The sequence below is a fragment of the Globicephala melas genome, chromosome 11, assembly GCF_963455315.2.
Source record: "Globicephala melas chromosome 11, mGloMel1.2, whole genome shotgun sequence".
Classification (NCBI taxonomy): domain Eukaryota; kingdom Metazoa; phylum Chordata; class Mammalia; order Artiodactyla; family Delphinidae; genus Globicephala; species Globicephala melas.
This window is the reverse complement of record NC_083324.2, coordinates 7,378,784-7,405,234: the sequence shown is the minus strand read 5'-3', so window position 1 is coordinate 7,405,234 and position 26,451 is coordinate 7,378,784. Positions and strand designations below refer to the sequence as shown.

At 43.8% G+C, this 26,451-nt stretch overlaps 1 protein-coding gene and 1 long non-coding RNA gene across 5 annotated transcripts in view; one reads left to right on the top strand and one right to left on the bottom strand.

The window, feature by feature from the left end:
- Positions 1-3,109, bottom strand: part of LHFPL4 (LHFPL tetraspan subfamily member 4) — a 32,038-nt gene extending 28,929 nt beyond the window's left edge. The window contains exons 1-2 of one of the 3 annotated variants that reach the window (XM_030840740.2): positions 2,959-3,109; positions 1,567-2,049 (exon numbers count right to left, since the gene is read on the bottom strand). In XM_030840740.2, the coding sequence (XP_030696600.1) occupies positions 1,567-1,972 (406 nt within the window). In that variant the 5' untranslated portion in view covers positions 1,973-2,049; positions 2,959-3,109. Of the gene's footprint in view, positions 1-1,566 lie in introns of all 3 variants that reach the window. The other 2 variants (XM_060308750.1, XM_030840741.2) reach the window with 2 other exon arrangements.
- LOC115844061 (uncharacterized) lies at positions 3,066-26,229 on the top strand. 2 transcript variants are annotated; one of them, XR_009566010.1, is made up of 5 exons: positions 3,066-3,275; positions 4,543-4,586; positions 6,067-6,216; positions 8,060-8,519; positions 19,812-26,229. It is a non-coding gene; the product is annotated as an uncharacterized lncRNA (long non-coding RNA). The 2 variants fall into 2 exon arrangements; XR_009566009.1 differs by lacking the exon at positions 8,060-8,519 and having other exon boundaries at positions 3,115-3,275; positions 19,812-26,084.
- Positions 26,230-26,451: the final 222 nt, after the last annotated feature.

The following is a 26,451-nucleotide window of genomic DNA, read 5'->3' as shown; positions in this document are numbered from 1 at the left end:
CCTGTGCACCACAACTACTGAGCCCGCGTGCCGCAACTACTGAAGCCCACGCGCCTAGAGCCCGTGCTCCACAACAAGAGAAGCCACCGCAATGAGAAGCCCGTGCACCGCAACAAAGAGTAGCCCCCGCTCACCGCAACTAGAGAAAGTCCGTGCGCAGCAACGAAGACCCAATGCAGCCAAAAATAAATAAATTATTTAATTTTAAAAAAAATAGAGGTTTCCCCTCAAGGACGATGTTCAAGAGTATACACACCACAATCCAAAGACAATTTCCTACAATGTTTTGAGGAGTGGAACCATCAGCAAGTGACAGAACAGCTTCTTCACAGCTTCTTTGAAGGGGCTGACACTTGTTGAATATCCTGAGGTGCTTATTTTGAAAAACCACCTCTGCTGCATGATCATCACATTTTCCCTTCTCTTTCTCAACCCTGGAAGGCTCTAAACGTTTTCCTTCACCAGCCTTCATCGGTCCTCCTCCTCCATCCCTGCCATCCCCTGGCCCAACTGTCCTCAGCCCAACTCTCTTCCGTGCCTGCAATTAGGCAAATGCCCAAGTTGCTGAATCTTCAAAAATCTGTCTTCGATTGAAAGGTAGGCAGTGATGGGGGACTCTAATGGATCCTGGAAAACTGTCTCAGCAGTTCTTACTCCCAAAAGGCCCTTCTCTGGTTTTTAGGGCAAGGCATCTGTCTTAACCAAACATTTCAGAGGGTCCCAGAGACTCATTCCCGCTAGGCATGGCACCAGAACCCTTCCTGCCTTGGTGGGGGTGGGAGGCTGGAGACCTGCTCTCCAGAGGCCCATGTTGCCAGGTGTTGTCAACCACCTACACTTCAAACATTGGACAGACACTACAGACAGCCTTCTCTTAACACCACCCTCCATCTTTTCCCAACTTTACAGTTTATAAATTACTCTTTCATCAGTTCTTGGACTCTTCTCCACTGTTTTACAGATGAGGAAACTGAGCCTCAGAGAAGTAAAGTGAAACATCCAAACTGATAACGTTAGCAAGTTAAAGGTCACTGTCAGATCTCTTGATTCCCCATCTCATTTTTTTGTTTTTAATTTTTTAGGTCACGCCGTGTGGCATGAGGGATCTTAGTTCCCCTACCAGGGATCAAACCCGTGCCCCCTGCATTGGGAGCACAGAATCTTAACCACTGGACCACCAGGGAAGTCCCTCATGCTTTTTTCAATGCAACAGAAATTGCTCACACCTAGAGTAACTCCTCATTCAGATAGTTATTTCCCTTAAGAGCCAAGGGTCTCTTTCTCAGAGACCCTCAGAAACTCAGACATAATGCTCATCCATCAATAAACGCAATCTGCCCACATCCAAGCACACAGACCTACAGACCCAGTTCTAAGGCTATGCCCTCTGCCCCAAGGTGTCTCTCTCATAGAATCCCCTCCCCACTGGCTGCTTAGAGTCAGCGAAGGAGGTGTGTCTTTAGACAGAGGAGCAGAATCTGTCTCTGACTCCTCCAAGAAGGGGTCCTGGAAGAAGCCCCTTCCTCAGCGTCTGTTCTAGAAGTCCCACCCCCCCGCCTCCCCTACCTGCCAAGAGCTGCATCCAGGCGCAGATCTTGTAGACCGTGGCCGTGTTGCAGAAGAAGAAAAGAGCAAAGCAGGTGATGCAGCCGAGGATCAGCACCATGGAGAGCAGCACGAAGAAGGCGGCCGCCTTGAAGGCGCCGGACGGGATAGTGCTGAAGTCGGTGAACGAGCCGCGGCAGGTGAGCTCGCGGCCCGCCAGCCCGCTGCCCACACAGTAGTGGAAGAGGCCGAAGTAACCAGGCTTGGGGGTGCTCACGCTGTCGCCCACCCAGTAGGGCTGGATGAAGACCACCACGTTGATGATGGCGAAGCAGATGGTGAAGATGGCCCATAGCACACCGATGGCCCGCGAGTTCCGCATGTAGTGCTCGTGGTAGAGCTTGGAGGCCTCCTGCGAGGGCAGCATGGTGCCCGGGGGCGGGGCCGGCGGCGGCTTGCGGGGGCCGCCGGCCCGGGACCGACAGCCGGGCTGCCGGGCGGGAGCTGGGGACGCACGCGAGAAGCGACCCTAAGCCAAGGAACCCGCGAGGGCGGGGCCTGAGGCGGAGCTGAAGGGACCTGGGGGCTGGTATGGAGGAGCTAGGAGGGGGTCATGAGAGTATCGGGAAGGTGTCAGGGTAGGGGGAGACTGGCAAAGATCTCCAATTCGGGGACATAGGAAGAGGCCATGTGAAAGTTGGGGGGCTGGGATGAGGGAGCTGGAATGAGCACAGGAGAGCTGGAGGCGGGGCGCTAGAAAGTGGTTACGGTGGCGTTGGGGAGGGGGCTTGGGGGCTGGTACCGGCGAAGTAAGAGGGGACCGTGGGGAGATGGAATGGAGGCTGGAGACCGGCAGCGGAGAATTAGCAGCGGGGTTTTACAGGGAGCTCGGAAGGGAATCTGGGGGCTGGTGTTCGGGGTAAAAGGAGGTCTGGTATTGGGTGTCTAGAAAGGGGCTGTGGAGAGGGGGGTGGGCGCTTCTACGAGGGGGTAAGAAAGGGATGTAAGGGGTTAGTGCCAGGGGACTGGGAAGGTGATATGGGGGCTGGGACAGGGAGGGCGAAGTGCAGGAACCAGGATGAGGCTAGAGGGACATCGGGGGCCGGAGCCGCAGGGTCTGAACAGGGGGCGGGGGGGTTGGGAGGGTCCCTCAGAAGACAGGGCTCGGGGGAGCCTACGTTTGGCGGGCCAGGGCTACAGGGAGAGAGGTTTTCCAGGCCAAGGGGACGAGGGACAGGCGCCGGCAGGCAGCCCGAGCCGCGAGGGGCGGGCAGTGGGCAGGGGCTGTCCCCGCGGCGCGGGGGAGCGGCCGGGCCCGGGTAGGGCCAGGGATGGGGGGGGGCGGCTGCCGCGCGCCCAGGCCGGACGCACGCGGAGGCTGCGGCCGCGGGAAGGGGGTGCGGGGAGACCAACCTGGGCCCGGTCCGGAGCAGTGGGTCCGGGACTGCCACGGCCTAGGCGCCGCGGCTCGGCGCTCCGAGCGGCGGCTTCCCGGGCCCAGGCGGCGGCCTCGGCGCGGCCTCCATCTTGCTCGGGCTCTCCCCGGGGCGCGCTCCCGCGCGGAGGCGCGAGCTCTCGGGCACCGGCGCGGCCCGACGGAGGCGCGTTCCTGCCGCCGGCGTGCGGGGCGGAGCGGAACAGGAAAGGGAGCTCGGGTGTCCGCCAGTCCCGGAGAGGGGTCGGCACGGTCCCTGCGGGTCCCCCAGCCGGAGCAGTAAACCCCCGCCACAGTAAGGCCTTCTAATTTGGGGGACCCCCCTCCTTCCGGCCGGAGCTGAGCGATTGTGGGTCCACGCAAAGCCCATGGGAACGCTGCAGGGGCAGAACAGGGTGTTAGTTCACCGCGTTTGAACTGATCCCTTGCTCCCAAATTACCTCGGGTACAGCCTACCACAGTGCCTGTCGAGTGGCACCGTTACGCTTCCAGTCCTTTGGGTCTTGGAGGCGTTGAAGGTTCCCAGAGTCTCCTTAGGAAATCGCCAGCACCTCTGGGAGAGGGAACCTCCTAAACTGTTAGCGGCCCACGCCCGCGGTGGGGATTCGTTGGCCGCCGGTGTGTGGAGCTGGGCCTGGAGAGTGGGACACGGGGTGGGTATGGGGAACAGAAGAAAAGGAGGCTGGGGACGTGTTGGTTTCTCTCCCTACACTCTCCCAGTGCCTGGCATGAAGCGGACACATCAGGAGGGTGTGTTAAAGAACGGAGCATACCAGTCCAGGCAGTTTGCGGTTAGGCCCGAGAAAATGAGGGGACACTCCAAGGGAGCCAGTGCAGGTCATTTCTTCCCTGCAGTGAAATACCTTTTGGCTTAGGATCTGCCAAGATGATCTGGGTGGTCATCCAGAAAGCTCTGACTACTACTTAACTGTCTCCGTGACCTTGCACTTGCTCTCTGAACCTCTATTTCCCCATCTGTAAAGTGGGCAGATTAAGCCCCACTTCACAGGTGTTGAGGGGTGGTGAAAATAATCTCTGTTAGTAGGTTCCAAATACTGGACCATACACAGGGATCAGTCTGGTGAAATTTAGATCTATGTGCAAAAAACACACGTAATTATCATCATGTGAGGTTGCCACCTGTCTTTTTTCCCCGGGGTAGAGGGACTGTTTTTTTGTTTTGATTTGTTTTGTTTCTGAGATGATGTACTTCCTGCCTTCCTGGTATAAAAAATTCCATTTTTTAAAGAAATGGTGATGACAGTTAATGACAGTTGTCCCCCCCCCCGCCAGTGGCTTTATTTGGCAAAATAAGAAACAGGCAGTGTTATTTCCTTCCAAAATTAAAAAAAAAAAATGTGCAGTCCCCCACAATTTGGGGACCACAGACCCATGTGAAGTCATCTCACCTGAGACAGTACGTTCAATCAGTTTGGTTTCCCCTTCCACTGGTTCCTTGAAGAGGCATCCAGACAGTCTCCTGAGAACCCTAAGATCCCAGAAGCATGAGCTGGAAGGGGCTGTGAAGAGAGTCTCATTCTACACCTTCTCCCACTTGACAGATGGAGAACAGAGGCCAAAGAGAGGGATTGACTTGTACAAAGAGGTGAGTCCATCCTACCAATTCAAGTGATCAACCTGATTCATTAATTTTTTTCATCCACCCAATAAATATGTGATAGGCTCCTGCAATGTGCCAACACAGCACTATGCTAGGCCCTGGGAGAAGATGGTGGGTAAAACAGATGTGGTCCCTGCCCTCCTGTAGCTCACAGCTTCATGGGGAGACACAAGGTGCTGAGAAGAGGGGGGAGGGAAGTCATCCTCAAAGGGCACCTCAAAGTCTCCTTCTGTGGGTGCTCCTGGTGTGGGTACTGTTCTGAATATAAGTTACCGGAGCCAGAAGTTCCATCTTTTCTCCTTATTCTGCCATGAATTATTGTCTTTTTTCCTATCCTGCTGAGCCAAGCTAGGCACTCCAGGAAAAAAAAATCACAGAAGTCCACTTACTACTCTCTCTCCAGGGAAGAACTGAGAGTTCTTGCTAAGATGGGCCCCCAGCTCCCCACTGGTTGCTCTGTTCTAGCTCTGCAGAGCGATGACACCCTGGAGAGAGCTGCCTGCCACCCACACTGCTTCTGACATCAGTACTTTGTCTTTAAAGAAACTCCTTTCCCCCTCACTCAGGCCCTGGATTTGGTGAGACTCACCCTACTCCTCTCCAGAACCGGGCAAATGATCAGGCCTGGAGAATGAACATATTCCATTGTTCTAGACACAACGATTGCGTCTGGGTGGGCCCATAAGCGAAGCCAAATAGCTGAGAATGATATCCAGGTCATTTGTTGCAGTTTACGAGAAAGAGATTGTTCCCCGTTTACTGAGTTTGTTGAGCTGGGGCTTCAGCTTCAACCACAGGGGGGCATCTTTGACACCCCAAGCAGAGAGATTGTCTAAGAATAAAGTGAACACAAAGAGAAGCTAAGAAATGGAAAGAGACAGTCCTGGTGACATAATTTGAGCACCTGAATCCATCCATGCCTGAAGACCTGCTTCTGGATTGTTCTGTTAGGTAAACCAATGAATTCAGTTTTTGCTGAAGCCAGTTTGTGTTGGGTTTTTGTCACTTCTGGTCAAAATAGTCCCAAATAATTTACCTACATCTCCCCCAACCCGGACTGGTGTACTGGATTATTTATATTGTAGAAAAATGCCTGAAAGGGTGAGCTAGTCCTGACATATTGGAACCCAAAGGCAAAAATTTGAGGTGCATCTCTGCCACTGTATGACCTAGGACAATGATGCTACTCCTCACAGCCTCATTTTCTTCATTTATAAAATAGAGAAAAACATCCTTCCTTCCTACAAATGTTATGAGGATCGAGAGAGAATGCACGGAAAAGAGCTTTGTAAACTGAAAATGGCTTTATAAATGTAAGTGATTGTCATTAAATTTTAATAAGTGTCTTGCCCAAGGAGTAGAAATTATAGTGGTATTGGAAAGGCACTCTCAGAGCTATGAGTAGCTGGGACAGAATGTCTCCTCGTTTTCAAGACTAACCTTGGGGAGTCTTCCTTTCCTACAGAAAGGAAGTCTGAGAACTCTCCACAGGAAGAACAGAACAGAACAGTTGTGAGCTCAAGTTGGGAACTTTAGACCATAAGGCAAAGATGATCCTGGACCTGGATGAGAGAAGCCCCCAGGGCACTTCCAGCCAATATCCTAGCAGAGAAAGGTTTGTGACCTGTCAGATACCCTTATGCCTAAAGTAAATGTTCCGTTACCTTGAACGGTTATTAAGCTCTTACAGCATTCCAGCTCCCCTGATTTTTGCTTTAGATATATTATCTCATTTAATCTTCACAATAACCCTAAGAGGTAGTGTTATGGGCTGAATTATATCCCTCTCCCCCACCCCCAAATTCATGTGTTCAAGTCCTAACTCCCAGTACCTCACAATGTGACTATTTGGAGATAGGGCCTTTAAAGAGGTGATTAAGGTAAAGTGAGGTGAAATGGGTGGGCCCTAATCCAGTATCACTGGTGTCCTTTTTTTTTTTTTTTCTTGCGGTACGCGAGCCTCTCATGTGGCCTCTCCCATTGCGGAGCACAGGCTCTGGATGCGCAGGCTCAGCGGCCATGGCTCACGGGCCCAGCCGCTCCACGGCATGTGGGATCTTCCCGGACCAGGGCACGAACCCATGTCCCCTGCATTGGCAGGCAGACTCTCAACCACTGCGCCACCAGGGAAGCCCACACTGGTGTCCTTTTAAGAGGAGATTAGGACAGAGGCTAGATGATGACCATGGGGAACATAGCAAGAAAGGAGCCACCTTCTGAGGGGCCTCAGAAGAAATCAAACTTGCTAACACCTTGATCTTGGACTTTTAGCCTCCAGAACTGTGAGAAGATAAATATCTGTTGTTTAAGCCACGCAGCCTGTAGTATTTTATAATGGTAGCCCTAGCAAACTAATACAGACGTGAACTATTTTACACACGAGGACAATGAGGTATGCCCATTTTACAGACGAGGACACAGAAGTTAAATTACTTCCCCAGGGACTTCCCTGGCAGTCCAGTGGTTAAGATTCTGCACTTCCACTGCAGGGGGCACAGGTTTGATCCCTGGCTGGGGAAGTAAGATCCTACATGCCGCGAGGCATGGCCAAAAAGAAAAAAAGTTACTTCCCCAAAATCACACCTCCAGCAAGTAAACAGCTGGTATTTATCCCTAGGTAGAGCCCACATTCTTAACTACCATGCCGTATAGATTATTCTGTAGAGTGGATCCAATTCTTCTCAACCACCCGGGTTTCCTTTTTATTTCCATATCATGTGGTTACTGGCATCAGACCATCTGGGTTCAAGTCTCAGCTCTTCATTCCTTGGATTATAAGCTGTAAGGATGCTACATGTTCACCGTCCCATGGCAGAGACCAAGAGAATAGGCCAACGTATCCTCAGAGAGATGAAGAGTTTCTTTTTTTTTTTTAATGGCCGCGTTGGGTCTTCATTGCTGTGTGCGGGCCTTCTCTAGTTGCAGCGAGCGGGAGTTATTCTTCGTTACGGTGTGCCGGCTTCTCATTGCAGTGGCTTCTCTTGTTGCTGAGCATGGGCTCTAAGTGTGCAGGCTTCAGTAGTTGTGGCACTAGGGCTCAGCAGTTGTGGTTTGCGGGCTCTAGAGCACAGGCTCAGTAGTTGTGGCACACGGGCTTAGTTGCTCCATGGCATGTGGGATCTTCCCGGACCAGGGCTTGAACCCGTGTCCCCTGCATTGGCAGACGGATTCTTAACCACTGCACCATCAGGGAAGTCCGAAGAGGTTCTTAATACTTTTAAGAGCCTGTGGTGAAAGTTATGCCTGTCTTTCTATGGTTTTCTTAAATCCCCCTCTTTTCTTTACAATGGTTTGAATTAGTTTTCTGTCTCATGTCCCTGAAAGAGTCCTAAGGAAGGCCATTTCTTTCTCTTTCCTCCCTCAACCTCACACATTAAATCTTGCTCTTTGACTTGATAATCAAGTCATTCATTCCTTCAGCCACTCGGCTAGTGTCAGTGACATCTTCTACTTGACAGGTCCTTTGCTGTGCAGTGGGGACACAAAGATGAGGAAGACCCGGTCTCTGCCCTGGAGGAACTCACTGCCTAGTGCAGGAACAAGGAAACAGATGGAGTAGAATTAGAATGACAGAGGTTCACTCAGAGATTTTCAGAGCCATGTGAATGGGCTCGCTGGAGCTGTGATATTAAATGAGTCATTCAACTTTTTTTTTTTTTTTTTTTTTTTTGGCGGTACGCGGGCTTCTCACTGTTGTGGCCTCTCCCGTTGCGGAGCACAAGCTCCGGACGCGCAGGCTCAGCGGCCATGGCTCACGGGCCTAGCCGCTCCGCGACATGTTGGATCTTCCCAGACCGGGGCATGAACCTGTGTCCCCTGCATCGGCAGGCGGACTCTCAACCACTGCGCCACCAGGGAAGCCCCATTCAACTTTTGGAATCTCAGTTGTTTCATCTATAAAGAGCACATCGTTAAAAAGTATGTATTCTTTCATGGGTGATGAAATAATGGGCTCTGTACTTGAAACAAACTTTACATGTGAAGAATTTGTTCATTCAATAACAAGATGCCTTCATAGCTGTACCATGTCTCACCTGGGAAGTATCTGTTTTATTCAGAACTCTTGGGTTGCAAATGACAGAGACCCAATAAAAACTGGCATAAGCAGGAATAGGTTCCAGTAGGATCCAGCAGCTCATGTGATAGGGTTGGGAGTTAACATCTACCCATGGACCCTGCTTTCCCATCCATGGCTGTCTCCATGCCCAAGCAAGATCTTCCCAAGCCATGGCAAGATGGGTTTGCTAGCTTTGTGGTCAGAGAATGTGGTCTGTGTGATATTCATACTTTGGAGTCTGTGGAATATCACTTTGAGGCCTAGTACATGGTTCATTTTCATAACTGTGCTTTTAAAGAATATGCTTTCCCTGTTAATGGAAGGAAGTTCTTTCTATGTCTGTTAGCTCAAGTCTGTTCATTGCATTGTTCACATTTTGTAGATCATTACTCTTTTTTTTTTTTCTGTCTGCTTGATCCATGCATTTCTGAGAAGTGTGTTAAAATCTCCCATTATTGGGACTTCCCTGGTGGTGCAGTGATTAAGAATCTGCCTGCCAATGCAGGGGACAGAGGTTCGAGCCGTGGTCCGGGAAGATCCCACATGCCGCAGAGCAACTAAGCCCGAAAATGTTGGGGAGGAAAATCTCCCATTATGATTGCTGATTTACCAGTTTCTCCTTGTGAGTCTATTGATTTTTTGCTACATATATTGAGATGAAGTTATTATTACAGATGCATACTAGCATTCTTTTGACTAGTATTTTCCTGAAGTATAGTCTTTTATCTTTAGTCTTTCTGTCATTATGTTTTTGGAGTGTCTTTTGTAAAAATCAAAAAGCTTCATAAAAAAAATCCAATATTAAAGTCTCTGTCTTATAATAAGTAAACATTGATCTGTTTACATTTATTGTGATTATTGATCAATGTGAACTTATTTCTACCATCTAATTTTGTGTTTTACATTTACTATGCTTTCTCTATGCATTTTGTCTCCTTCTAAGCCTTCTATTTTAATGGTTTAGTTTTCTTTATTCTTGATTTTGCTTCTCTTAGTTTGGAAGGTCTGTAATTCATACTTTGTGAGACATTCCCCACGAGAATCCTCTTGGTTTTCAATACCAGAACATCACACAACTTTCTTATCTCTCAACGCAACATTTTCTGGCCAATATTTAAATAAGAAAATTTTATATTTACATCCCTAAAACTCAGCACAATGTTTTAAACAGAACTCAGTGTAGGAAATAGCTCAAGCAGTATTCCAGCCACTATTGGTAGAGTATCAGAATGAAGTGTTCTTTGTAAATTGTGCCTCCACATCAACAAAATGGGTGTGCATCTGAGATGTTGGTGCTAAGGGAAGTATCATGGTATCGGGCTGTTACACACAAGGCTCTCGTTTGCTAACAGCAGCATCATTTGTTTGGTGGTTAGGAAGCAGTGGTTTCTGGTTTTGCTTCTTGTGTGTAGTAAAATATACATAACAAAACTTACTCGTTTAACCATTTTGAAGTGTACATTCAGTGGCATCAAGTACAATCACAATGTGCAACCATCACCTCTTCCATTTTCAGAACTTTTTCATCATCTCAAACAAACTCTATACCTATTAAACAATAACTCCCTATTTCTTCTGTGTCCCCCAGCCCCCGGTAACCTCTGTTCTACTTTGTGTCTATGAATTGGCCTATTCTAGGTACCTTATCCAAGTGGAATCATACAATATTTGTCCTTTTGTGTCTGGCTTATTTTCCTTAACATGTTTCCCGGGTTCATCCATGTTGTAGCATGTATCAAAATTGTATTCTTTTTTAAAGTTACGATTTCATTTTATGTATATAATATATTTTGTCTATGCACTTATCTGTTGATGGACATTTGTGTTGTTTCTACCTTTTGACTATTGGGAATAACACTGCTATGAACGTTGGTGTACAAATAACCATTTGAGTCCCTGCTTTCAATTCTTTTGGCTATAAACCTAGAACTGAAATTGCTAGATCATATGGTAATCCTATGTTTAACTTCTTGAGAAACCACCAAACTGTTTTCCACAGCAGCTGCACGATTTTGCATTCCCACCAGCAGTGCCAAGCATCCTAATTTCTCCACATCCTTGCCAACACTTGTTATTTTCTGTTTTGTTTTAATTGTCATCTTACTTGCTCTGAAGTAGTATTTCATTGTGGTTTTAATTTGCATTTCCCTAATGACTAGGGATGTTAAACATCTTTTCATGGACTTATTGATATTCGTACATCTTCTTTGGAGAAATGTCTATTCACAGCCTTTCTTCATTTTTGGATTGGGTTGCTTGTTTGTTGTTGAGTTGTAGGAGTTCTTTATATTCTCAGAATATTAATCTCTTATGAGATATATGATTTGTAAATATTTTCTCCCATTCAGTGGGTTGTCTTTTCACTCTCTTGTTAGTGTCCTTTGATGCACAAATGTTGTAAATTTTGTTGAAGTCAGATTTGTCAATTTTTTCTTTGTTGCCTGTGCTTTTGTGTCATATCCAAGAAATTATTGCCAAATACAATGGCGTAAAGCTTTTCCCCTGTGTTTTTTTCTAACATTTTTATAGTTTTAGCTCTTATGTTTAGGTCTTTAATCTATTTGAGTTAATTTTTGTACATGGTGTAACGTAAGGGTGCAACTTCAATCTTTTGCATGTGGCTATCCAGTTGTCCCAGTACCATTTATTGAGAAGACTGTCTTTTCCCTCATTGAATGGATTTTGGCATCCTTGTTGAAAATCAACTGACCATATATGTGCGGCTTTATTCCTAGGCTCTCTAGTCTATAGTCTGTTCTGTTGGTCTGTATGTCTATCTTTATGTTGGTACTACACTGTTTGAAGGAAGCAGTGGTTTTAATCATATTAAATCTTTTGTTTTTTCATTTTTTTTCTTCCATTTTAATGAACACTTTACAAAGTACAAAATATACTATCTTTTTGGGGGGGAACATTAGGTACTTTTTTTTTCTCCGTCATACAGTACATGAATCTCAAGGGTTTTGTGTTTCTTCAAGAAAGAAAGAAAGTGTGAGGGCCTGCGGTACAGGGCTGCCTAGTTTTCCCCTCGCCCAGACCTTGGGACAGATGTAAGTGCCGCTGCTACTGCTGGTTAATCATATTAAATCTTAATACAATAGACTGTTGCTTGTGTACAGGTGTTTCACTGTATTTTATTTATGTTTTAGGAAATTGTTTGAGGTTTGGTGTTGACACATCATGCATTATAATTTTTCCCGTTTAAAATAATGGGAACTACACTTCCTTCTGGTCTGTGTTTTCACACAGAACATCTGATTTCTAACACAGATTACTGATGTTAAGCAAGAGATGCCTGTATTTTATTTCTACCCTTTATTGGTTACCCCTACTTTTTTTTTTTTTTTTTTTTTTTTGTAGTACGCGGGCCTCTCACTGTTGCGGCCTCTCCTGCCGTGGAGCACAGGCTCCGGACGCGCAGGCTCAGCGGCCATGGCTCACGGGCCCAGCCGCTCCGCGGCATGTGGGATCTTCCTGGACTGGGGCACGAACCCGTGTTCCCTGCATCGGCAGGCGGACTCTCAACCACTGCGCCACCAGGGAAGCCCCAACATAGATCTTTTAAAGCATAGGCTCATCCAGAAAGAATTGCCAGAGGATTAAAACTCATGCTGGGTTCAATCAAAAATCACCACTGGAGTGTGAAAGGAACTTTCCTAATTAAGCAATTCTAGAACATTCCCAACTCTTGACTACATGAGCAGTGGTGGGGAACCGTCATGTCCGGGCTTGCTGGTAAGATGCCTCCTCCACAGACAGTGACCAGGGTGGCCTGGAAAAGTGCATAGTGGTCTGACATGGAGCAACGTACCTTGGTGTGCTGTACCCCACAGTGGGTGGGTATTAGCGAATGCCACCCAGGAGACTCGAGTATCCCGGAGCTGCAGCGCTTTAGAACAGACTGAAGATGTTTACAGTGAAGGGTAAAGAATGTGCCATCTAGTTTAGTTTCATTGCAGCTCATATGTGGAAACTGGATAGACTGGGCAGCTGTCCATCACTGGGGGTCTGGATATCTCACTCCATGTGATACTGACCAGGGTTCTTGGCCTTCCTCAATCAATAGAGATTGATCAGAGGCCAGACAAGAAATTCAGGCAAGGCCAGAGGTATAATTTAGATACAACAAAATTCATTCACTTCAGTATTGACAGACACATAGAGTTCTGTGTGACCACTGCCACAATTAAAATACAGAACAGATCCATCACTCCCCAAAATTCCCTACTTTCCCTCTGATGTAGGCTCCTCACCCCACCCTAAACCCTGGACAACCACTTGTTTGTTTTCTTGTTTTTATTTTATATTGGACTATAGTTGATTTACAATGTTGTGTTAGTTTCAGGTGCCCAGCAAAGTGATTCAGTCATATATATATATATGTATGTATGTATGTATGTATATATTCTTTTTCAAATTCTTTTCCCATTTAGGTTACTACAGAATATTGAGTAGGGTTCCCTGTGCTATACAGTAGGTCCTTGTTGGTTATCTATTTTAAATATAATAGTGTGTATATATCAATCCCAAACTCCCACCACTTGTTTGTTTTCTTTCCCTGTGGGTTTTGCCTTTTCAACAATGTCACATAAATGGAATCATGCAGTATGTACCGTTTTCAGTCTAACTTGTTTAAGTTGGCATCATGCATTTGCAATTCAACCATTTTGTTGGGTGTATCAGTAGTTGGTTTCTTTTAGTTGCTACGTAGGGATCCATTGTATATATGAACCGTAGTTTATCTATCTGTTCACCAATTGAGGGCCATTTGGATTGTTTCCACATTTTGAAAATTATAAATAAGGCTACTCTAAACATTCATGTATAGGCTTTTGTATGAATATAAGTTGTCACTTCTCTAAGGTAAATACCTAGGAGTGAGATTGTTGAGTCATATGATAAGTATATATTTAACTTTATAAGAAAATGACAGTTTTCTAGAGTGGCTGTACCACATTGCATTCCCACCAGCTATGTATAAGTGTTCTAGTTTTTCCTTATCTGCACTAGAACTTGGTACTTTTTTTTTTAATTTGAGCGGCTTTTAATTTACATTTCCCTAATGACTAATGATGTTGGGCATCTTCTCATGTGCTTATTTGCTTAACTAGTGAAGTGTCTGTTCAAATCTTCTGCCCATTTTCTGTTGGGCTGTTGGTTATCTCATTATAAAATTTTCAGAGTTCTTTATATATTATGGATACAAATCCTTTGTTAGATATGTGTTTTGTGAATATTTTCTCCTAATTTGTAGCTTATCTTTTCATTCTCTTAATAGTATCTTTTGAAGAGCAAAAGTTCTTAATTTTGATGAAGGCCAATTTATCAATTTTTATTTTATGGATTATATTTTTTATATAATATCTAAGAAATTTGTGCTTGATCTAGGTAATAAAAATTTTCCTCTAAGTTTCCTTTCAGAAGTTGTATAGTTTTAATCTTTACATATAAGTCTATCATCCATTTTGAGTTAATTTTTCTTTATGATGAGAGGTTAGGGTGAGGTTCATCTTTTGCATATGTACATCCAATTGTTCTGGCACTACTTGTTGAAAAGACTGTTTTCTCCTTTGAATAACCTTTGTACCTTCGTCAGAAATCAATTGAATCACATTGAGATACCTCTTCACAACGACTAGGGTAGCTAAAATTAAAAAGACAGATAATAGGGCTTCCCTGGTGGCGCAGTGGTTGAGAGTCCGCCTGCCAATGCAGGGGACACGGGTTCGTGCCCCGGTCTGGGAAGATCCCACATGCCGCGGAACGGTTGGGCCCGTGAGCCATGGCCGCTGAGCCTGCGCGTCCGGAGCCTGTGCTCCGCAACGGGAGAGGCCACAACAGTGAGAGGCCCGCGTACCGAAAAAAAAAAAAAAAGACAGAAAATAAGTGTTGATGAGGATGGAGAAATTGGAACCCTCATACATGGATAGTAGGAGTACAAACTGGAGGGAATTCCCTGGCGGTACGGCGGTTAGGACTCCGCAGTTTCACTGCAGGGGGCATGGGTTCCATCTTTAGTTGGGGAACTAAGATTCCGCAAGCCGTGCAGCGTGGCCAAAGAAAAAAGAATACAAAATGGAAAGAAATTTGGAAGTTTCTCAAAATGTTAAACATAGTATTATCATATGACCCAGCAATTACACTCCTCACAAAGGAGAACAGTGACTAGGTTACGACCTCAAATCTGAGACATAGGAAGGCTATAAAAAGCAGAGGTGATGCTCCTGGGAAACTCCCAAAGACTAGCAGATGCCATAGAAACACTTTCCCACGTTTGTTCTAACCTGACCATCTGGAGCTTTACATACCCTAAACATACATAGTTTAACTTAATTTGAGGGCAAGTGAGTGCTCTCCATGTGTTCCAAGCTCAAGGTCTTCCTAAGAGAAATGAAAGCATATATACACACAGAAACTTGTGCATAGGGATTTCCCTGGTGATCCAGTGGGTAAGACTCCGCGCTCCCAATGCAGGGGGCCGGGGTTCGATCCCTGGTCAGGAAACTAGATCCTACATGTGTGCTGCAACTAAGAGTTCGCATGCCACAGCTAAGGAGCTCGCGTGCTGCAACTAAAGAGCCCACAAGCCGCAACTAAGGAGCTTGCCTGCTGCAACTAAGATCTGGTGCAACCAAATAAATAAATATTTTTTTAAAAAAAATTAAGAATGGATAAATTCCTAGAAACATACAACCTGCCAAGACTGAATGATGAAGAAATAGAAAATCTGAACAGACCGATAGTAAGGAGATTGAATAAGTATTCAAAAATGTCCCAACAAAGAAAAACCCAGGAACAGGTGCCTTTATGGGTAAATTCTACCAAACATTTAGGGAAGAATCAATGCCCATCCTTTTCAAACTCTTCCAAAAAGTTGAAAGGGAGGGAATACTACCAAACTCATTTTATGAGGACAGCATTACCCTGATACCAAAGCTAGATCAGGATACTCCAAGAAAAGAAAATTACAGACCAATATCCCTGATGAATACAGATGCAAATATTCTCAGCAAAATACTAGCAAACTGAATTCAACAGTTCATTAGAAGGATCATACATCATGATCAAGTGGAATTTGTCTCTGGGATGCAAAGAGGGCTCAACATATGCAAACCAATAAATATAATACACCATATTAATGGAATGAAAGATAAGAACCATATAAGTATCTCAATACATGCAGAAAAAACATTTGACAAAATTCAACATCTTTTCATGATGAAATCTCTCAACTGATTTGGTATAGAAGGAACATACCTCAACAGAATAAACGCCATATATGACAAATTTATAGCTAACATAATACTCAGTGATGAACGGTTGTAGCAAAGATTAAGGATTCTCAACTTTGTGACTCAACAATGACAGCAAGGAACCAAGAACTTTCCATCTTTCGTCTCTGCATTCCATCTGTAATATTCTTTATTATGGTCACAAGATGGCAGCAGCAGACATGGCCATGCCCCGAGTAAAGGAAGGGGGCATTTCCTCTCATGCCTCTCTTTATATTAGGGAGGACAATCTTCTCCAGAGTCCCTTTGCAAACTTTCCCTCAGTTCCCAATGGCCAGGACTCAGTAACCTGCCTATATCCACAAGAGAGGCTGGAAAAATGTATGTGAGCGTTCTCCACTCTCTGTAGTGGTAAGTGGGCTCTTCCAATGGTGAAGAAAGGACAAGTTGGAGTTGGAAATGGTTTTTTGGTAGGCAACATTTCCAAACAGTTCTAGGAGTGTAGACCGGGAGAAAAGATAGTTTGTTACCAACTCAGTCTACCATATAGGCTGAAATTCAGTATTACTTTTATAATTAGAATACAATAGGACTAATTTACTTTTTAAAACTCTGTCCCAAGAATCCCAGCCATTTTACACAGGTGCACCCCTGCTGCAGTCCATGGTGTACACCTTGACCTGTGAGGGGAGTCAGTCTTTAACTCAAGTGAGTTGAAACTTCCAGATCATTAACTTCTTTTCCAAAAAATCAAAACTTCACTACGCTTCCTTATAGCTGATACCTTATGAAAAAAGTGATAATTTATCTTAAAGAAAGATTGAGGAGTCAAAATAGTTATTTTTCTCACTTGCAGTATAAACTTAACAGCTATAGTTTAATTATGGATAAGATGGACATTTCCAGTGAATGTGTTATGATGAGTTCCCAGGGCTTGGCTTGACTTCACACTGCTTCTCTTCTCTGAATGTCTTTTCTACATTCCTATGAAGGATAATTCTTATTCCTATAAACAGCCAACGTTGGATTTTTTTCTGAAGTGTCAAATATCATCCTGGTTTGGAAAAAAAATTTAAAAGGACCAAAGAGCTATACAACTAAAAGAATCCCAAAAACAAAATTTAGTTTACTAATAAAAAGAAAAAGAATCCCAGCCATATTGACTAACCTCCCTGCCATTCTCTCGAGGAAGAAATCCAACCTATTTAGAAAGCCCAACTGATTTGAATGTCATTTTGTGCAACAAGGAAAAAACAAAGAAAACGTTTGTTCTTGACTGCCATGTGTTGGGTCTGTATAATATGTATTGCCTTTAATCCTTTTGATGACCAATAACAAAGATGCCAGTGTCCCCACTTTACAGATGAGAAAACTGAGACTTAGAGAACACAAGTGCCTTGCTCGGGCATTCCCTGGCTGTCCATTCACTGCCAGCCCGGGTTCAATCCCTGGTCTAGGAACTAAGATCCTGTGCAGCACAGATGGGAAAAAAAAAAAGTGCCTTGCTCAAGGTTACACAGCCTGGAAACCCAGCACAGTCTGGTCTACCTGACTCCAAAGACCATGCACTTTTCTTTGGGGATTCATCCCAGTTATTTGTAAGGATAGACTCAACAATCAGAAATGTAATTTCCTGGGCTTCAACTGGGCCAAAAAAAATCCATCTTGAAGTCAGAAGTCTTGAGTGGGGCTTGTTATTAAATAATCCACCAGACAGGCCCTTGACTAGCAATAATGAAACTCTACCCAGAATCTTTCTGGGGATACCATTTGGCAATTTAAAAACATATATTTACTTATTTTGGCTGTATCAGCTCTCAGTTGCGGTGCTCAGGCTCTTCGTGGTAGCACGTGGGCTCCTCTCTAGTTGTGACGCACGGGCTCAGTAGTTGCAGTGTGCAGGCTTAGTTGCCCCATAGCATGTGGGATTTTAGTTCCCCGACCAGGGATTGAACCTGTGTCCCCTGCATTGGAAGGTGGATTCTTAACCACTGGACCACCAGGGAAGTCCCACCATTTAGCAGTATTAAATAGAGGGCATATATTAGTCTGGCTGGAGAGTTAATTCCTTCTCTGATTCAGGCAGCTGTCCTGGGAGAGATGTCAACTGGGAACTCAGCCTCCTGGTTCAGATTTTCTGCAGATGAGATTCCAGAAGAACAAATTTTGCCAGAGCATCTAAATTGCTCTTCCTTGGCATTCCACCCACTGGATTGCTGTTTACCCTCTGCCTTCCCTACAAGATGGTGAATAGCAAAGCTCAAGGATCCACCACTCACTCCCAGGCCTTGCCTGGTGCCTGGCACATAGTAGCACTCCATATAAACTTGGTTAATTAGTTGATTGATTAACAAATCATTGAAAGTGGTAGCGTTCTCCTCCTATACTGTTGGTGGGAATGTAAGTTGGTGCAGCCACTGTGGAAAACAGTATGGAGGTTCCTCAGAAAACTAAAAATATGGGACTTCCCTGGTGGTCCAGTGATTAAGACTCCATGCTTCCACTGCAGGGGGCACAGGTTCCATCCCTAGTCAGGGAACTAAGATCCTTCATGCCGTGCGGCACAGCCAAAAAAAGGGGGGAAAAAAAAGAAAACTGAAAATAGAATTATCATATGATCTAGCAATCCCACTCCTGGGCATATATCCTGACAAAACTATAATTCAAAAAGATACATGCACCCGTATGTTTATAACAGCACTATTCACAATAGCCAAGACACAGAAACAACCTAAATGTCCATCAACAGATGAATGGATAAAGAAGATGTGGTACATATATGCAATGGAATATATATACAATGTGATACTACTCAGGCATAAAAAAGAATGAAATAATGCCATTTGCAGCAACATAGATGCAACTAGAGATTATCATACTAAGTGAAGTAAGTCAGAAGGAGAAAGACAAATAACATATGATATCATTTTTTTTAAAATGTCCATGGTATCTTTTTTTATATATAAATTTATTTATTATATTTATTTATTTTTGGCTGCTTTGGGTCTTCTTTGCTGCATGCGGACTTTCTCTAGTTGCGGCGAGCGGGGGCTATTCTTGGCGGCAGTGTGCAGGCTTCTCACTGAGGTGACTTCTCTTGTTGCAGAGCACAGGCTCTAGGTGCGCGGACTTCAGTAGTTGTGGCACACAGGCTCAGTAGTTGTGGCTTACAGGCTCTAGAGCGCAGGCTCAGTAGTTGTGGCACATGGGCTTAGTTGCCCTGCAGCATTTGGGATCTTCCTGGACCAGGGCTCGAACCCGTGTCCCCTGCATTGGCAGGTGCATTCTTAACCACTGCACCACCAGGGAAGTCCCCATATGGTATCATTTATATGTGGAATCTAAAATATGACAGGGGCTTCCCTGGTGGTGCAGTGGTTGATAGTCCGCCTGCCAATGTAGGGGATACGAGTTCGTGCCCCTGTCCGGGAAGATCCCACATGCCCAGAGTGGCTGGGCCCGTAAGCCACGACCACTGAGCCTGCACGTCCGGAGCCTGTGCTCTGCAACGGGAGAGGCCACAACAGTGAGAGGCCCGCATACCGCCAAAATATATATATATATATATACTTCCAGAAATTATGAAATGTATTTATAAATTTACCAATCCACAAAATACTAGTGTAACAGATTGCTTACTTCTTAGTTTTAAATAGGAATTAAGGATTCTAAGGGTTAAGAATTCTAAAACATGTATATAATTAAAACTACTAGAAATAATACAGGAAACTTCTCTATGTAAGGAATGTAGGATGTGTTTTTTGGTGAGAAAAGGTGCCTTTTGAGTAATCTGCCTGGAAAGTGAAGATTTTGTGTCTTATCAAAATAATTTACTGTACTTCGTGTTACCTTTATCAGGTTTTTGATTACTTAAGAAAATCCTGAATCTTTTTTTTTAATGAATTTTTTTTTTTTTTGTAGTACGCGGCCCTCTCACCGCCACGGCCCCTCCTGCTGCAGAACACAGGCTTCAGACGTGCAGGACCAGCGGCCATGGCCCACGGGCCCAGCCACTCCGCGGCATGCGGGATCTTCCCAGACCGGGGCACAAACCCGCGTCCCCTGCACCGGCAGGTGGACTCCCAACCACTGTGCCACCGGGGAAGCCCATTTAATGAAAATTTTTGTTCATTGAGCTCAAATAAAATCAGACATGGAGCCTACTGCTGATTGAACCAAACCAGCACTGTCTTATCAGCTACAAGAGGGCTTTTTCATTTTTTCATTTTTCCTATTTGCTTGACAGTTCAATGAAGTTATTAAAATAAAACCTAAATTTTCTTTATCAAACCACAAAAAAGTCATCATCCTGTTCCATGTCATAATTGAAAATTATTTACACTATCCACCCCTTTCCCCAAATGTACAAAAAATTTAACTTATTGCCAAATGCTAAGCTTTATTTATGCAATGTGCACTTAGATTATAACATTTTAGTCACTAGAGTTATCATCCTTAAATCTGAAAATTTTTAACAACACTGAAAAAATATTGAAGAATGACAGGCATTAGAGACCAATTACTTTAGATTATGCTTTTGATGAAGAGAAAGAACTCTAAAATTATATGTAATTCTGTAACAGGGAAGAGTTAAATTGGACTCCATGTTGGATCTGTTTCTTTGACTTTAACCTTTGCTCTTCATTGCTTTCTTTATTATAATCATACATAATGGCCTGCCTCAGGGAACCCTGCCCACCTGTGAATGGCTGCAAGAAAAAAGAAACTAACACATCCCCTCACCAAGGCTGGTCATTCCAGGAGATGTTTTGCAAGACTGATGGCCCTTCTACTTTACTTCCACACTGCCTCTCCCTCTCTATTCTGCCTTTTTACTTTACTTCCTCACTGCCTCTGCCTCTCTGATTCTATAACAGAAACTGGCATCCAGACCCAGATAAAATGGTTTTTCAGAGACACTAGTCTGCCATCTTCTCAGTCTGCCTTCTTTCCGAATAAAGTTGTATTCCTTGCCTCAGCACCTCATCTCCGATTCGTTGGCCTGTCATGTGGCAAGCGGAGAAGCTTGGACTCGGTAACAAATTTGGCGAGCCAGCCAGGAGCCTTGCAGCTCGTGGCTAGCCGGCCCGGTCAGGGAATATTGGGGCAAGGCCCTAGCAGCTGCCAGGACCATTTGTCCCGAGGATCTTCCCTTCAAAGTTCCCTGAAGCGGCACCGGCTACCCCAGTGCTTGGCAGCTGAAGCAAAGAACCGACAGACTTCAATTTGGGGAATGACGGTTCCATCTGGGAACTTCAGTTCCAATCTGGGGAACTTCAGTTCCATTTGGGACTACGAGTCGACAGACTCCATTCAATTCTGAAGGTTAAGCTCCTCTGGTGTGCATGCTGGGAACATATTCCCCCTCAATCTGGGCTTTTCCTTTACGGTACAAGCCAGTGTGGTTGGGGTTCCCTGTTGGAGGGGCGGAATTGTTGTTGGACTCTACCTGATTCTGGGAGCGGGTTCACTGGGAACTAGTTCGTTGGTTTTGTAGGGTAAGTCTACCTGATCTGGGAACTAGTTCGTTGGTTTTGCTCTTGGTTTTGTTTTGGTTTTGTGTGCATTGATGCTAGAATTTGTGCCTTTTGTGTTGGAATTTGTCTGTGTCTTTTGTGTTTTGGTGTAGTCAAACTGATAAAAATGGGAAATACTTCACCTATCCCGAAGGAAAACCCTTTGGGGCATATATTAGATAAATGGGCAAAACATAGCCGGGAGCCTATGACTAAGAGAGACATGATATACTACTGTAATAGGGTATGAACCCAATATATGTTAGGATCAGAAGAACGATGGCCCCTGAATGGCTCACTCAATTATTATATAATCTCGCAGATCGAAATGTTCTGCAAAAGAGCAGGGAAAAGAGATGAGATTCCATATATAGGAGCATTTATGCTATTGCATCAGGAGGAAAAGGAGTCATAGGACTGCCACCTTATAGTGCTGTGATCTGAAAGGAAACCCAAGGGGGAGAGGGAGAAAATGAGAGTGGGGACATGTTATTTCAAAACTTAGCCCCCACCCCAGCCTACCCAGCTCCCCCAGTGACCGAGCAGGCTACACTGGCAGTTGTTCCAAATGTCCCCACCCCCATGCTGCCAACATATTCACTGCCTCCTGTTTCCCCTACCCATTGGAATCAAATAGAAGTTTCTGTGGTAACACCCGGGGCACAGCGACCTGGTTTAGTATCACCATCTAAGACCCTACAGGGCACCCAATTTGGACTGGGAGGCACTTCTGCAGCAGGGCAATTTCCCTTGCCCTAATATCCTGTAAGAGGCCAGGGGAATCCCTTGGACTTGAGGCATCAGACCCTGATTTCCCCACAGGAGTCCCCGGTAACATTGACAGTGGGGAACAAGTTGATTGATTTTCTAATAAATATGAGTAATCTTAAGAGACTTGTAAATATTAAACAAAGGGGAAACAAAGTCATCCTAGGAGAAACTTGCCTGTACCTTTGAGATACAAATGTCCTACCTGGTCTTCTCAGAAACCCTTATCTCTGCCATCTTTTTAAAATGCAAATTTTGTAAAAGAGGGTACAGTAATTTAGAACTTGACTTGTTTACCATAAATATTAGTAGAAAGGGTTTAGCCATCTAGACAAATGAGCTTGATTTGTTCCATTTGCCAGAAACCCAACTTTAATCCAACCTCTTTTGTAAACTGATGGGTTTTACACTACTGTACCTGACTCAGGGCTGAAATTTTGAAATGAGAACTATGATGTCTCTCTGTTTGTATGTTTGTATGTGTTTTTGTCTTGGATAACATTGCTGAGGTTAATCTGTAAATGAGCCTTATTTAATTGGCTTAAAGAAACGTAAGCCCTTACAAACCAAACAATTCTAAATACAAGAGAAATTAAGGTAAATGAGTTTCAGTTTCACGTGAACCAGGAAATATTTAGTATTAAATTAATACCTGGTATTAATGTTTAAGTTTGTTGCTCTAATTAATATAGACATGTCTTTGGAGCCATCAACATTAAGTATAGTACTTTCACTGCACCTAGGTTTAATAGAAGCTAAATGAAATCTTGTTATATCTGTTGCAAATTTGTCAGCAAGAAAAATAACTTGATATGATGAAACTTTAAAGTAAATATAAATGAGATAAGAGCTTTTAGGTAAACTCTAAGAATAATTATGTTCTAAAAATCATCTAAAATAGTTTCTCCAGATTTGGTAAGTATTACTTGCCTCTTGATTGTCCCTAGAAATTAAGGTTTTTAAGAATCGGAGATTCTAATTTAAATATAGAATTAAAGCTACTGAAAATAATAAAACATTTCAGTATGGTAGAATGTGTGTTTTCAGTTAAGAAGGTACGAGGAATGGAATTACATTTTACTAAGAAAGTTTTGTACATGGTCAGGATTAACTGAATTTAGATTGAAGTTAAATAAGTAAATGGATTTCGTTAAGTAAGCTAATACAAGACTGAAATTTGATCTCCCTCTCTGTTAGACTGCTCCTTTTGATAACAGATTAAATGAGTTTCTGTGCCCTTAGGTGCTCCGTATTTGTTTTTGTTTCATCATTTTGTGACTTGGTTAAATGAATAGGCACTGTTTCACAGTGACCTACATCCTGTTGTGTTGTAAAACCTTTTTGATATTTTTAACAAACTTCCCAAATATCCAAATCTGACTAAAGCTTTTTAGCCTCCAGCTGACTCTGGATACTTCGAAAGAACATCTCTGAGACATCTCAGAGAGAGATGTCAAACTAAGTTTATTTGGTATGTTAAGTTACTTCAGAAACATCGTAAAGTGATTGGAGATGAACCTTAGATTATAGTGTATGGATAAATGTCATTTATATAGATATTCCAAAATTTATATGGAATTCCTAACATCTGGTATGTCCTGATATGTTAACAATCATAATACTAGTTATTCTAAAATGTTATATCCAAGAATCCTGCTAATTGCATTGTACTCAAATTTTTAACCATGCTATTTTGTTTTTTGTCCTGATGCTTTTACAAAATGAAGATTTTTCAAGAAGACTGATAAAAAGGAACTTTTTAACAAATATAAGTTTCTTATAGCCTTTAGATAATATCACTGAACTGGGTAACAAATGACAAAACTAATAGTAAACTGATTATTTCATCCAGATCAATGGGAATTAATTACATGGGACTGAGTGAACTGGTAAATATGATTTATAACTTTATGCCTTTAGGAAATATATTGACTTTAATCTTTGTTTTTAGGAAAAAACTTTTATGCTATAACCTTATGCTATGACCTACAACAAGTTGATAAAGTATGCCTTTTTAAACAAAGATGAAACATTTATCTTTTTCTCTCTACCTGATCCTGACAGAATTTGTTGTCTCCAGCTGGTTCTCCTATGGACTTGATATTATGCTAGTCATTGTTTTAATTTGTTCTTTATTTCCAAATTGTTTGTGCTTTGTGTCTCCCTGCTGCAGTATGTCTTTGTCAATGTTACTAGCTGTTACTTATATCCTATTTTATAAGATTGTTGTCTCTTGCAGTACCCAGTGTGTAACCAGGCCTCCAACAAAACGTCTATGGCTAAACATCTTAAGGAAATAGATCACTTTTATACCATAAAAATAATTTTAATAATGTGGTTCTAGGTATGGGAAGAAGCAACAAGCGAAAATGTCTCCTGGATCATAATTAGACAGAGGATCCAGAGAATCTTTAATTATCAATAGGGCCTAATCCAAAAGTTAGCACCTGGAGTGGCATATCAAGAATTTTCGCCTGATCTGGGATGAGCCTCCCAGCACCATGGGACAAAATTTGATCATGAAATGTCTCCCAAATATTGGTCAAATTCCTGACCAAGAGGAGAGGATCAATCATCAGCAATTGCAGCCCCCCAGTGTGAGCCAGTGAACACTGAGGAAACTCAGGAAGAAGAAGAATACCTGCCATCTAGCAGCCATCAGACTGCAGCCACTCCCTATGGTGAGCCCTGAGGAAACGCAGGATGTGAAAATACAGGATACAGGCCCCATCTGGGCTGTGGTGCATATCAAAGAAATTATTTCAGTGAGCCCAGAGTCTAGCATCTTCCCATACATAGAAAAATGCTAAATTTCTTAACTTGAGATGCAGCCTCCTGGGCTTGAAGCCCTCAAAATTCCTGACAACTCTCAACTTTTAGGTTGTGAATATTTGTAAGTCTACAGGTGTCAAGTAGACACTTCCAAAGCGGAACAAAAGACAAATCTCAGCATCTGGAACACTGACACCGATTGCGGACACTCCCAGAAAGATCCATCTGACCGAGCAGTTAGAACTTTGTCACCCCTTTTTCCACAAGATTGTAGAATGGACATTGACAGTGGGAAATTGTAACAGGGAAGAGCTAAATTGGACTCCATGTTGGATCTGTTTCTTTAACCTTTCCTTTGCGTTGCTTTTGTTATTACAATCATACAAAATGGCCTGCCTCAGGGAACCCTGCCCACCTGTGAATGGCTGCAAGAAAAAAAAAAAAAACATCCTCTCACTGAGGCTGGTCATTCCAGGAGATATTTTGCAAGACTGATGGCCCTTTTACTTTACTTCCTCTCCGCCTCTCCCTCTCTGATTCTATAAAAGAAACTGGCATCCAAACCCTGATAAGATGATTTCTCAGAGACACTAGTCTGCCATCTTCTCCATCTGCCGGCTTTCCTGATAAAGTCGTATTCCCTGCCTCAACACCTTGTCTGCGATTCATTGCCCTGTTGTGCGGTGAGCAGAGCGAGCTTGGACTCGGTAACAATTCCAAAAAATAAACACTTCTGATATGTCGAGGTTTTTAAGATTTTCAGTTTTATTTTTTTCTCAAAAGCCTAGTCATATTTTTTAAGATATTTAATCTGTGAATACAAAACCCTGAATCTTAAAAAAGCTAAGGGTTTGGGGTTTTTACAACTATATAACCTCTGTACTTGCCTTTGAAGTCTTTACTTGTCACTTTGGTTAAATGGATATTTTTAAAAAATATTTATTTATTTATTTTGGCTGTTCGGGGTCTTAGTTGCTGCACGCAGGCTCTTAGCTGTGGCATGCATGCGAGATCTAGTTCCCTGACCAGGGATCAAACCCGGGCCGCCTGCATTGGGAGCGCAGAGTCTTACCTACCCACTGGGCCACCAGGGAAGTCCCTTAAATGGATATTTTTGACAAACTTCCCCCAAATCAAATTCTTTCTTTTTTTAATATATCCAATTTAAAAAAAAATTATTTATCTATTTTTGGCTGTGTTGGGTCTTCGTTGCTGCGTGCGGGCTTTCTCTAGTTGCTGTGAGCAGGGGCTACTCTTCTTTGTGGTGCGCGGGCTTTTCATTGCGGTGGCTTCTCTTTGTGGCAGAGCACGGGCTGTAGGCACGTGGGCTTTAGCAGTTGTGACACGCGGCTCAGTAGTTGTGGCTCATGGGCTTACTTGCTCCGCGGCATGTGGGACCAGGGCTCAAACCTGTGTCCCCTTCATTGGCAGGTGGATTCTTAACCACTGCGCCACCAGGGAACCCCCCCAAAATCAAATTCTAAATGAAGCTTTTTTGACCTGTG